Source organism: Schistocerca americana, chromosome 2, assembly GCF_021461395.2.
Source record: "Schistocerca americana isolate TAMUIC-IGC-003095 chromosome 2, iqSchAmer2.1, whole genome shotgun sequence".
Taxonomy (NCBI): domain Eukaryota; kingdom Metazoa; phylum Arthropoda; class Insecta; order Orthoptera; family Acrididae; genus Schistocerca; species Schistocerca americana.
In genome coordinates this window covers 742410426-742424376 of record NC_060120.1, presented here as the reverse complement: position 1 = coordinate 742424376, position 13951 = coordinate 742410426, and the positions used below count along the sequence as shown (strand labels likewise).

Below are 13951 nucleotides of genomic sequence, written 5' to 3'. Positions count from 1 at the left end.
CTACTGAACTTGGCAGAGCGGCAGGCGGGCAGCCTGTCGAAAAAAAAAAGAAAATGGCTCTGAGCACTATGGGACTCAACTGCTGTGGTCATAAGTCCCCTAGAACTTAGAACTACTTAAACCTAACTAACCTAAGGACAGCACACAACACCCAGCCATCACGAGGCAGAGAAAATCCCTGACCCCGCCGGGAATCGAACCCGGGAACCCGGGCGTGGGAAGCGAGAACACTACCGCAGGGCAGCCTGTTAAACAAATGATCTGTGGCGCTGTTGGTACCTCACCTCAGTGGACGTGGCACTCGTGTAGCTGCAGGTTGGACGGCGTCGGCGAACAACAGGGAAACTTCTAGGGCCAACCTCTGTGCCCAGGACGATTCCCATCTGTGTCGTATCGACAGGTTACCTTACGACAGTACCGATAATGTATTGGAAGTTCCTCGCACAATTTGGCACTCGCCACACTGAAGAGCCAAAGGAACTAGTACACGCAGAAGTGCCGCGACACGCCGTGGCATCGACTTGACTTATGTCTGAAGTACAGTGGAGAGAATTGATGCCACGAATCATGCAGGGCTGTCAATAAATTCGTAAAAGTACGAGGGGGTGGAGATCTATTCTGAACACCATGTTGCAAGGCATCCCAGGTATGCTCAATAGCGTTCATGTCTGCAAAATTTTGTGGCCAGCGGCAGTGCTTAAACTCAGAAGACAGAGCCACTCTGTAGCAATTCTGGACGTGTGGGATGTCGCATTGTCCTGCTGGAATTGCTCAAGACCATCGGAATGCACAATGGACATGAATAGATGCAGGTGATCAGACAGGATGCTTCGTATGTGGCCACTGTCGGGGGTCCCATATCACTCCAAGTGCACACGCCCCACACCATTACAGAGCCTCCACCAGCTTGAACATTCCCCTGCTGACATGCAGGGTCCACGGATTCATGAGTTTGTTTCCATACCCGTATACGTCCTTCCGTTCGATACAATTTCAAACGAGACTCGTACGACTTGGCAACGTGTTTCCAGTCATCAACAGTGCAATGTCGGTGTTGACGGGCCCAAGCAAGGTGTAAAGCTTTGTGTCGTGCAGTCATCAAGGGTACACTAGAGGGCCCTCGGTTCTGAAAGCCCATATGGATAAGACGTTTCGTTGAATGGTTCGGACGCTGACTCTTGTTGATGGCTCAGCATTGAAATCTGCAGCAATTTGCGGAACGGATGGACTTTGTCATGTTGAACGATTCTCTTCAGTCGTCGTTGGTCCCATTCTTGCAGGATCTTTTTCCGGCCGCAGCGATGTCGGAGATTTGATGTTTTGCCGGATTCCTGATATTCACGGTACACTAGTGAAATGGTCGTATAGGACGCTACCTCGCTACCATCGCTACCTCGGAGATGCTGTATGCCATCGGTCGTGCGCCGACAATAACACCGCGCCTTACTCTGCATGTTTTCATATCTCTGTATTTGAATGCGCATGCCTATACCAGTTTCTTTGGCGCTTCAGTGTGGTTACTTCTGTTGACGTTATTGCAGTGTATCCGTCATTTCTATCAGTAAGATTTCTGCATGTGAATGGTATCATACAGGTTCGATTTCTGGTATGGTACAGTACAGTAGCCGGAATCTGACACGACCGGAAGATCCAGCGTCCCGTGTCACTCTGTCTTTCGCTTAGCTAGTGTAAATGATGGTTTTGGTGTTTATCATTTGAACTGACTATGGATGGTGGTGGTGAGTGTGTTATAATGGGGGTGAGTTATAAATGGGGTGTTATGATGGGGGCTCTTCTCCGAGTGAGCTGATGAGATGAAATTGTGAGTTATGGCATGCACTGCAGAATGAGGTGGATTTTTGTGTAATGATTTGGTATACAGTAGGATGGTTCAGCATAACTCGAATCTCTTCGTTGATGATAAATCTTGGTACAACTGAGATAATGCAATGTTCCCTGTTCTGGGCTCTCTCGACTTTCGTTAGGCTGGTGTTTGCCACCATGCTCCATACTTCCGAGCCATATAGTGTAATTGGTAGGATAACCGTTTTCCAGATGCGTAATTTGTCTTATGTAGATAGCCGTCTGCCTTTTATTAGTGGATATAACTGAATCAATCTTCTTTCACATGCTTTATTGGAAGCCTCTGAGATGTGTTGTCTGAAGGTTAGCGCGCTGTCGAGTTTTTGTCCTGGGTAGGTAATTCACCGTCTCCATGGCAGATCCTGGTCGTTTATTTGGATGTTTCTAGTTTTTCTTTTTTTTTTTTTTTAGTTAGTGGCTTGTAGTGAATATGATTGCCTGGCAATTTTCTGCTTTTATTTTTACTTTCCATTTGTTACATCATTTAACAACACTGTTCATAAGTCGCTATAGTCTGGCTACTATAAAACTGATGTTTTGCCCGCTGTTGCACAGAGCAGTGTCACCTGCATAAAGGGTTATCCCCCCCCCCCTCCACGCTCGTTGGTTACATCGATAGTATGAGGGCTGTTCAATAAAGAATGATCACAAATTTTTGACGACATACGTTCACTTATCATCATAATTTTGGTGGTCCTTCTCAAAGCAGTCTCCCACGAATGCGATGCACTTGTCTCAGAGTTTCTGTCAGTCTTCAAATATATGCTGGAAACCATTTTTTGAGAGGTCCTTCAAAATCTCCTCCTCTGCCTTCACCACTGCTTCTGGTGATTGATAATGCCTCCCACGAGAGCGTTTCTTCATGTTAAGGAATATAAAAACGGCACATGGGGCTAAATCCGAACTATAGGGAGGATGAGGGATGCACTTCACGTTGATTTTTGTAAGGTATCCAGCAATAACACTGGCAATATGCGGCCGCGTATTATCGTGGTGCAGCACCCAGCCTGCTTCACGGAAATGTGGTCTTTTGCACCTGATATGGACTTGCAATGTTTTCAGGACATCGCTGTAGTTTTGTCCAGTTACTGGTGTGTGTGCAGGTACAACATGTCGATAAACCATTCCATGAATATCAAAGATTGAGATGACCATAACTTCCCCAGCAGAAGCAACCACTTCTGCTTTTTTGGGGGTTGGTGATGAAGGAGATTTCCACACTGAGCTTTGCTGCCTGCTCTCAGGATCAAAACAATGTAGCTAAGTTTCATCAGCAGTGATTACATTTGAAAGAAACTCCGGATCTTCCTCTAACACCAACTTTAACTGCGTGCAGACCTGCGCACCAATGTGCTTTTGTTCCGGAATCAACAGTCTTGGAACCCATGACTCACAAACACGTCTCATTTTTAATTCTTCTGTGACCAACGTGTGGGTGGCACCCAATGAAATGTTCAGTATTTCAGAAAGTGATCTTAAGATAATTCTTCGATCCTCTCTCACAATGACAGCAGCAGTGTTGATGTTTTCTTCCGTAAGAGCAGTGACTGGAGCACCGGGTCCACCTTCCTTTGAAATTGATTGTCTCCCATCTTTAAACATTTTCAACCAACTCAGAGCTGTGCAGTAGGGTAGAGTGGACTCTCCATAGGCCTCCTGCAACATTGCACAGGCCTCAGCTGAAGATTTGTTGAGATGAAAGCAGAATTTCAAGGACACGGATTGTTCCTCGCTTGTTATCTCCATTACAGCCCCTCACAGGCGGGCACCAGGAGTCCCAACAATAAAACTATTACGGCGTGTTTTTTGCACATTAAGCTAACAGAATATCATAATATTAAATTTTAGCGCGAGAATTTATGACCATAAGAATTATGAGGATTCTTAATCGAACAGCCCTTGTATATTAAGGTACAGGGGGGGAGCAAGTGCAGATCCTTGGGGCACTTTAGCTTCAATGGATCTTATGCGGCTGTCTACTCCATCTCTCGAAGAGTAAAACATTCTTTTGGCCAGGAAGGACTTGACCATTTTTAGGATGTGTAGTGGACAGTTGTACTTACACATCTTATATAATAGGCTGCCATACCAAACACGGCAGAACACCTTTTAGATGTCGAGGAAAATGGCTCCGGTGCTGCTGCACTGGTGTTTCTGCGTGCATATGTGCTCTTCCAGATGAATGGCTTGCTGGATTGTGCTACGCCCAGCACGAAATCCGAACATCCGAACTGTTAGGGGCTTAGGATATTGGCGTTTGCAAGGAATCCCCCCCCATGAACCATGGACCTTGCCGTTGGTGGGGAGTCTTGCGTACCTCAGCGATACAGATAGCCGTACCATAGGTGCAACCACAACGGAGGGGTATCTGTTGAGAGGCCAGACAAACGTGTGGTTTCTGAAGAGGGACAGCAGCCTTTTCAGTAGTTGCAGGGGAAACAGTCTGGATGATTGACTGATCTGGCCTTGTAACAATAACCAAAACGGCCTTGCTGTGCTGGTACTGCGAACAGCTCAAAGCAAGGGGAAACTACAGCCGTAGTTTTGCCCGAGGGCATGCAGCTTTATTCTATGGTTAAATGATGATGGCATCGTCTTGGGTAAAATATTCCGGAGGTAAATAGCCCCTCATTCGGATCTCCGGGCTGGGACTACTCAGGAGGACTTTGTTATCAGGAGAAAGAAAACTGGCGTTCTACGTATCGGAGCGTGGAATGTTAGATCCCTTAATCGGGCAGGTAGGATAGAAAATTTAAAAAGGGAAATGGGTAGGTTAAAGTTACATATAGTGGGAATTAGTGAAGTTCGGTGGCAGGAGGAACAAGACTTCTGGTCAGGTGAATACAGGGTTATAAATACAAAATCAAATAGGGGTAATGCAGGGGTAGGTTTAATAATGAATAGGATAATAGGAATGCGGGTGAGCTACCACAAACAGCATAGTGAACGCATTATTGTGGCCAACATAGATACGAAGCCCACGCCTACCACAGCAGTACAAGTTTATATGACAACTAGCTCCGCAGATGACGAAGAGATTGATGAAATGTATGACGAGATAAAATAAATCATTCAGATAGTGAAGGGAGACGAAAATTTAATAGTCATGGGTGACTGGAATTCGGCAGTAGGAATAAGGAGAGAAGGAAACGTAGTAGGTGAATATGGATTGGGGGTAAGAAATGAAAGAGGAAGCCGCCTGGTGGAATTTTGCACAGAGCACAACTTAATCATAGGTAACACTTGGTTCAAGAATCATAAAAGAAGGTTGTTTACATGGAAGAAGCCTAGAGATACTAGAACCTATCAGATAGATTATATAATGGCAAGACAGAGATTCAGGAACCAGGTTTTAAATTGTAAGACATTTCCAGGGGCAGATGTGGACTCTGACCAAAACCTGTTGGTTATGAGCTGTAGATTAAAACTGAAGAAACTGCAAAAAGGTGGGAATTTAAGGAGATGGGACCAGGATAAACTGACTAAACCAGAGGTGGTACAGAGTTTCAGGGAGAGCATATGGGAACAATTGACAAGAATGGGTGAAAGATATACAATAGAAGAAGAATGGGTAGCTTTGATGGATGAAGTAGTGAAGGCAGCAGAGGATCAAGTAGGTAAAAAGACGAGGGCTCGTAGAAATCCTTGGGTGACAGAACCGCTCGGCCACTCCGACCGGCCCTTGGGTAACAGAAGAGATATTGAATTTAATTGATGAGAGGAGAAAATATAAAAAAGCAGTAAATGAAGCAGGCAAAAAGGAATACAAACGTCTCAAAAATGAGATCGACAGGAACTGCAAAATGGCTAAGCAGGGGTGGCTAGAGGACAAATGTAAGGATGTAGACGCACATATCTCTAGGGGTAAGATAGATACTGCCTAAAGGAAAATTAAAGAGACCTTTGGAGAAAAGAGGACCACTTGCATGAATATCATAGGCTGAGATGGAAACCCAGCTCTAAGCAGAGAAGGGAAAGCAGAAAGGTGGAGGGAGTATGTAGAGGGTCTATGCAGGGGCGATATTCTTGAGGACAATATTATAGAAATGGAAGAGAATGTAGATGAAGATGGAATAGGAGATATTGTACTGCGTGAAGAGTTTGACAGAGCACTCAAAGACCTAAGTTGAAACAAGGCCCCGGGAGTAGACAACATTCCATTAGAACTACTGACAGGCTTGGGAGTGCCAGGCCTAACAAAACTCAACCATCTAGTGAGCAAGATGTATGAGACTGGCGAAATACCGTCAGATTTCAAGAAGAATATAATAATTCCAATCCCAAAGAAAGCAGGTGTTGACAAATGTGAAAATTACCGAACTATGAGATTAATAAGTCACGGCTGCAAAATACTAACGCGCATTCTTTACAGACGAATGGAAAAACTAGTAGAAGCTGACCTCGGGGAAGATCAGTTTGGATTCCGTAGAAATGTTGGGACAAGTGAGGCAATACTGACCCTACGACTTAACTTAGAAGCTAGATTAAGGAAAGGCAAACCTACGTTTCTAGCATTTGTAGACTTAGAGAAAGCTTTTGACAATGTTGACTGGAATACTCTCTTTCAAATTCTAAAGGTGGCAGGGGTACAATACCGTGAGCGAAAGGTTATTTACAATTTTTACAGAAACCAGATGGCAGTTATAAGAGTCGAGGGGCATGAATGGGAATCTGCGGTTGGGAAGGGAGTGAGACAGGGTTGTAACCTGTCCCCGATGTTATTCAATCTGCATATTGAGCAAGCAGTAAAGGAAACAAAAGAAAAATTCGGAGTAGGTATTAAGATCCACGGAGACGAAATAAAAACTTTGAGGTTCGTCGATGACACTGTAATTCTGTCAGAAAGAGCAAAGGACCATGAAGAGCAGCTAAACGGAATGGACAGTGTCTTGAAAGGAGGGTGTAGAATGAACATCAACAAAAGCAAAACGAGGATAATGGAATGTAGCCGAATTAAATAGGGCGATGCTGCTGGAATTAGATTAGGAAATGAGACACTTAAAATAGTAAAGGAGTTTTGCTATTTGGGGAGCAAAATAACTGATGATAGTCGATGTAGAGAGGATATAAAATGTAGACTGGCAATGGCTAGGAAAGCGTTTCTGAAGAAGAAAAATTTGTTAACATCGAGTATAGATTTAAGTGTCAGGAAGTTGTTTCTGAAAGTATTTGTATGGAGTGTAGCCACGTATGGAAGTGAAACATGGACGATAAATAGTTTGGACAAGAAGTGAATAGAAGCCTTCGAAATGTGATGCTACAGAAGAATGCTGAAGATTAGATGGGTAGATCACGTAACTGATGAGGAGGTATTGAATAGGATTGGGGAGAAGAGAAGTTTGTGGCACAACTTGACAAGAAGAATGGACCGATTGGTAGGATATGTTCTGAGGCATCAAGTGATCACCAATTTGGTATTGGAGGGCAGCGTGGAGAGTAAAAATCGTAGAGGGAGACTAAAAGATGAATACACTAAGCAGATTCAGAAGGATGTAGGTTGTAGTAGGTACTGGGAGATGAAGACGCTTGCACAGGATAGAGTAGCATGGACAGCTGCATCAAACGAGTCTCAGGACTGAAGACCACAACAACAACAACAACATCCATCTTTAAACTCGAGTGTAACCACCACCAGTTTTACTTGTTTACCTGTACACTGGCTATGCAATCTGCAGTAGGGGTCCTCAGCTCTTCGTTTTAAATCACTTTTGACTACTTGACGTTAGTGATTCACCACAAACTGAGTTTAAATGTAGTTCCAAGACAAACAGGAAAACAATCAGACAAAAATAACTTTTGAACTCTTTACTTGGGAGACCTGACGTTGCCTGATAACTGACACCATGATGACGTTGCAGTGTTCATCAGTGACCAGCCCGGCCTCGGACCTGCTGTACTTCCTGTACGCGAACGCCAGCGAAGACATCCACCGGCACCACATGGACGACCTGCTGCGCGAGTACCACAGCACGCTGGTGGGGCTGCTGCGGCGTCTGGGCATGGGACCGCAGGCAGAGGCCTACACCATGCAGGAGCTCAGGAGCGACATGGACCACTGCCTGGTCACAGCTGTCTTCTACAGCACCATGAGTGGGTTTGTTCTCACGTCCGAGGAGAACGGCGCAGAGTACGCAAAAGGGCTCAGCGATCCAAAGAAGTTAGACGAGGCTGTCATTAAGTCATTTCGGAACCCGTATTCATTGCCCTACTTGAAATATGTAGCTCCAATTTTCGCTAAGAAAGGAATTATATGATCATCTTTAGGAAATTCGGTATTTTTTAAAATTCGTAGGAGCCATTTGTCGGTTTATCTGAAAGATATGTAAGGAGCGATCTTCGAATCTTCGACAGTCATAGAAGCAAAGGCTTAAATTCGTCAACGATCAATAGCTATTCAAAAACAGGTCTTGTGTACGTAGTTTGGTGAGGATCGCGTTCTGAGCCACCATGTCCGTCATGCTTGGCCTCCTCAATCCGTGTGGTTATTGGTTGTGGGGTTACCCGAAGTTGTAAATCTACTGCGATCGTCCGACCTCATTACTGACACTAAAATACAACATCTGAGGGCAATTTCTCACCATACGTACTGATATGCTGTACAGTGCTGTTCACAACATTGTTCCTCGACTACAGGTGTTATTGATGAATGACGGCCGACATGCTGATCATTTGTTATAAAGAACATCGTCTTTGCTAAAAATCAGTTATTATGTTAATTGTTACTTTTGTATAGTATGAAGCGCTATTTGGTGGTTAGTTTGTGAATCTTTTTTCGGTTTTAATAAAACCCCACGTCATTTCAAGCCTGTGTGTCAATTTTTCCCTCTCTACCTACATTGTTCCATGAAGTAATGAATTTTCAAATTTCAACGGGCTTTTGGGGCACCCTGTAGTTGTAATACCCTTCTGCTTCTGAGGTACACAAGTAACTGTGTCAGACGTGTATTCTCTACGTGTAAGTATGTGACAAAATTTTTCCTATATTTCGTACCTGACACGCGTTTGACAATGTTCGTAGGATAAGCTGAAACTTGTAAATGTCTTCACTGCTTATTAGTGAGATTGGAACTTTCTACCTAAAATACAGTTAAGCCTAATAAAGAATTACTAATAAAATAATTAGAATGGTTTGCATTTTCAGAAATATCACGAATGCTTGTTCCCCTTCTTCACAAGTGATGTGATTTCACTTTTAAACAGAACTGAGCATATCAACTGAAAAATGCAAGTACGTGTATGTTGTATGTAACTCGCTGACAGACCTTCACGGGTTGTTGTGGGAAGTCTTCTGGGTGGTATGATGTAAACAATTCGTCGTCTCTGTTAGTGAGCAGCTGCCTTTCACCAGAGACTGGAAGTAGCCGTCAGCGAATTATTACCTCGACATCCCTTATGGCTTTCCTAGAGGAAGAGCCAGTACTGATTCGTATCCTTGAGTCACTTTAATGTTAGGAAGCACCGGTGCACTATAAGGTATATACTCGTGCTACACTATCTATCCTTGGGTGCTGTTTGAAGTATAATTTGGCCATTTGCGTAGTGGACGTTATTTTTGTGTTACGACTCCATCTCGATCACAGTATAACAGGCCGAAGCTCTTCTTTTACATCCACATCGACGCCTTCCTTATAAAATGTAATGAATACTCCCAAAGAACTTTTTGCAGCGCGTGAACGTGTAAGGGAATCACATACATTGCAGCAGCGCATGTCATAGTTCAAGATACGTTACTAAATAGCTGGTCATGGCCATTTAACCCAACTCTCTGAACAGCTGCTCTCTAAAAACACTTGTGCAGCGCAATACAACAGACAATACAAGATTAGTGGAAATGGAAATTTGTGGTAAGTTCTGTGGGGCCAAACTGCTGAGGCCATCGGTCCCTAGGCTTACACACTACTCAATCCAACTTAAACTAACTTACGCTAAGAACAATACACCCACCCATGGCCGAGAGAGGACTCGAAACTCCGACGGGGGGAGTTGCGCGAACCGTGACAAGGCGTCCTAGAACGCGCGGCTACGCCGTGTGGCAGATTAGTGGACTGGTAATGTGTGAAAGTCACCTAAGGATATTGTTGCATTAATCTTAAAATTATTTTTGTCAGTTTGATTATCTACCCCGCCGTGCAGGGCACCACTGGGGTTGGAACGTAAAGAGTATTGTAAGTAGGCTGTTTAGGTTTTTACGTAACGCTCTGTATGAAAATCACTGACTGTGCTGTGTGCAGTCTGTGGCTGGTTGGACTCATTGTTGGAATATTCGCTTGCGTAGTGTTGGGCAGTTGGATGGGAACAGTGCGTAGAGTTGGAGGTGAGCCGCCAGGAGTGGTGGCTGTGGAGAGAGAGATGCCAGAGGTTTGAGAGATTACTATGTGTGGACGAACTGTACGTGTGTCTGTCAGAAAAATGAAATTTGTAAAGATGGATGTCACAAAATTGTATATATATATATATATATATATATATATATATATAATGACTTTTGAACGCTATTAAGGTAAATACGTTGTTTGTTCTGTATCAAAATCTTTCATTTGCTAACTATGCCCATCAGTAGTTAGTACCTTCAGTAGTTAGAAACTTTTATTTAGCTGGCAGTATTGGCGCACGCTGTATTGCAGTAGTTCGAGTCACGAAGATTTTTGTGAGGTAAGTGATTCATGAAAGTTGTAAGTAATTGTTAGTAAGGGCCATTCTTTTGTAGGGATTATTGAAAGTCAGACTGCGTTGCGCTAAAATATTGTGTGTCAGTTTAGTGATGATCAGAATAAGTAAAGAGAAAACTGTCTCAGTACGTTGAGTTTTGCTCAGCTGTTTGGAAATCAAATAACGTAAGCGTTTTTCCAGCACAGTCATTCACAATTTTCCAAAGGGGACGTTTCAGTATCTGTGTATAAGGCAAGACGGAAATCGATGGATGTAAAGTGCATGTACAGACAAACAAATGATTACAATTTCTGAAAATCAGATGATTTGTTCAAGAAAAATAACACAAATTGAGCAAGTCAATAACACATTAGTCCCTCAAATAAGTCATTAAACGACTTCGAATTAACAGATAGAGCCGTTGGATGTTATCCTGAGGGATGTCGTGCCAAATTCTGTCCAATTGGCGCATTAGATGGTCAAAATCCAGATCTGGTTGGAGAGCCCTGTCCATAATGCTCCAAACGATCTCAATTGGAAAGAGATCCGGAGACCTTGCTGTCTAAGCACGAAGATCAGCAGTAGAAACTCTCATCATATACGGCCGGGTATTATCATGTCGAAATGTAATCCTATGATGGCCTGCCATGGATGTCGACGAAACGGAGCGTAGAATATCGTCGACGTACCGCTGTGCTGTAAGGGAGCAGCAGACGCCAACCGAAGGAACCTTGCTATGAAAATAAGTGGCACCCTAGACCATCTCTGCTGGCTGTCCAGCTGTAAGGCGTCAGGTTGGTATTCCACCGCTGTACGTGGCGTCTCCAGATACGTCTTAGACCTTGAATCTCATTGACTGGAGTATAATTGTTTCAGCGATGCGAGCCGCTTCGATCTGAGACTTCTGAGATGCTATGCCACGATTCGCCTACCTATGGAGGGAAGGTGTGCCGTCCTTTTGCAGCATAGTCGTCGTTCTCCTCTATTTAATTATTTATTATATTATTTATTGTGCAGTACATAAAAATATTTATTCTCATGGCTATACTTAAGATGCGTGTTGGCTTGATATCAGTTCAACTTCACCTGGCCCACGAGTGTAGATGTTGGGCTACAACACGCTTACCTGTGGACTGTTGGCACTGCACTATTTTTCCAGCCACGTCTACGTTGTCTTCTAGTTAAGTATTTACTCTCTACCCCTTTCCTTCTTCCATGATCTCTTGTGTTTATATCACATACTGTTGTCCAAAAAACTTCGAGTTGTTTCGGTTTAGGCTGAATAGGTCAGGTGTCCACTATACGCAGGAGCCTGCTACACGGATAGCAGGGGCTGTGTGGCGTGGACTGGGCGTTTATTTAGGTTAGAGGGTCTCGGGAAAACACAAGAAAGGCTCCAGCCACAAAGGGTACAGGCCGAACACAGGAAGAAAAAAAAAAAAGGTTCAAACGGCCCTGAGCACTATGGGACTTAACTTCTGAGGTCATCAGTCCCCTAGAACTTAAAACTACTTAAACCTAATTAACCTAAAGACATCACACACATCCATGCCCGAGGCAGGATTCGAACCTGCGACCGTAGAGGTCGCGCGGTTCCAGACTGTGACTCCTAGAAGCGCTCGGCCACCCCGGCCGCCCACAGGAAGAACGTAGATACAGGAACCATCGGTATAACAGTTGTAAACTGTCGTAGCTGTGTTAGTAAAGTACCAGAGCTCCAAGCACTAATAGAAAGCACTGATGCTCAAATCGTTGTAGGCACTAAAAGCTGGCTAAAGCCGGAGATAAGCTCAGCCGAAATTTTTGCGAAGAACCTAATGGTGTTCCGAAAGGATAGGCTAAACACGGTTGACGGTGGCGTGTTTATTGCTGTTACAAGTAGTTTATCTTGTCGCGAAATTGAAGTACATACTTCCCGTGAGATAGTGTGGGCAGGGGTCATTGTTGGCAACCGGAATAAAATAATAATTGGATGCTTTAACCGACCTCCCAATTCAGATGACACAGTTACTGAAAGGTTCAAAGTAAACTTGAATTTGATTTCAAACACGTACCCGACTCATACGATTATAGTTGGTGGTGACTTTAATTTACCCTCGATATGTTGGCGAAAATACATGTTTAATTCCGGAGGTACACATAAAATATCATCCGAAATTAGCCGGCCGAAGTGGCCGTGCGGTTAAAGGCGCTGCAGTCTGGAACCGCAAGACCGCTACGGTCGCAGGTTCGAATCCTGCCTCGGGCATGGATGTTTGTGATGTCCTTAGGTTAGTTAGGTTTAACTAGTTCTAAGTTCTAGGGGACTAATGACGTCAGCAGTTGAGTCCCATAGTGCTCAGAGCCATTTGAACCATTTTTTTCATCCGAAATTGTGCTAAACGCATTCTGTGAAAATTATTTCGAGCATTTAGTACATGAGCCCACGCGAATAGTAAACGGTTGTGAAAACACACTTGACCTCTTAGTAACATATAATCCTAAGTTAATAACGAGCATCAAAACCGATACAGGGATTCGTGAACACAGGCTTGTCGTGGCGACATTGAATATTGTAACCCCCAAATCCTCCAAAAACAAACGAAAAATATACCTATTCAAAAAGGCAGTAAAAAATTCTCTTGACGCGTTCCTGAGAGACAATTTCCATTCCTTCCAAATTGACAACATAAGTGTAGACCAGATGTGGTTTGAATCCAGAGAAATGGTATCGGCAGCAATGGAGAGATTTATACAAAATAAATTAACAAACGACGGAACTGAACCTCCTTGCTACACAAAACGGGTCAGAACACTGTTGCAGAAACAACGAAACAAATATGCCAAATTCAAACAACGCTAAACCCACAAGATTTGCGATCTTTTACAGAAGCTCGAAATTTAGCGCGGATTTCAAAGCGAAATGCTTACAACAGTTTCCACAACGAAACTTTGTCTCGAAACCTTGCAGACAATCAAAAAAGAAACTGGTCGTATGTGAAATATGTTAGAGGCAAGCAATAATCAATGTCTTCTCTGCGCGATAGCAATCGAGACAGTGCTGCCAAAGCAGTGTTACTAAAACCAGCCTTCCGAAATGACTTCACAAAAGAAAACGAAGTAAATATTCCAGAATTCGAATCGAGATCAGCTGCCAACATGAGGAACGTAGAAGTAAGTATCCTCGGAGTAGTGAAGCAACTTAAATCACTAAATAAAAGCAAGTCTTCCGGTCCAGACTGTATACCTATTAGGTTCCTTTCAGAGTATGCTGATGCATTAGTTCCCTACTTGACAATCATATACAACCGTTCGCTCGACGAAAGATCCGCACCCAAAGGCTGGAAACTTGCACAGGTCACACCAATATTCAAGGAACGTAGTAGGAGTAATCCACTAAATTACAGACCCATATCGTTAACGTAGATATGCAGCAGGATTTTGGAACATTTACTGTGTT

General features: G+C 43.7%; 1 protein-coding gene across 1 annotated transcript in view; it reads left to right on the top strand.

The window, feature by feature from the left end:
* The window catches only part of LOC124595938, a 38022-nt gene extending 29089 nt beyond the window's left edge, over nt 1–8933 (top strand). Inside the window, exon 3 of the mRNA XM_047134857.1 lies at nt 7722–8933. Coding sequence (XP_046990813.1) covers nt 7722–8117 — 396 coding nt within the window. The 3' untranslated portion in view covers nt 8118–8933. The remainder of the gene's footprint in view (nt 1–7721) is intronic.
* Nucleotides 8934–13951: the final 5018 nt, after the last annotated feature.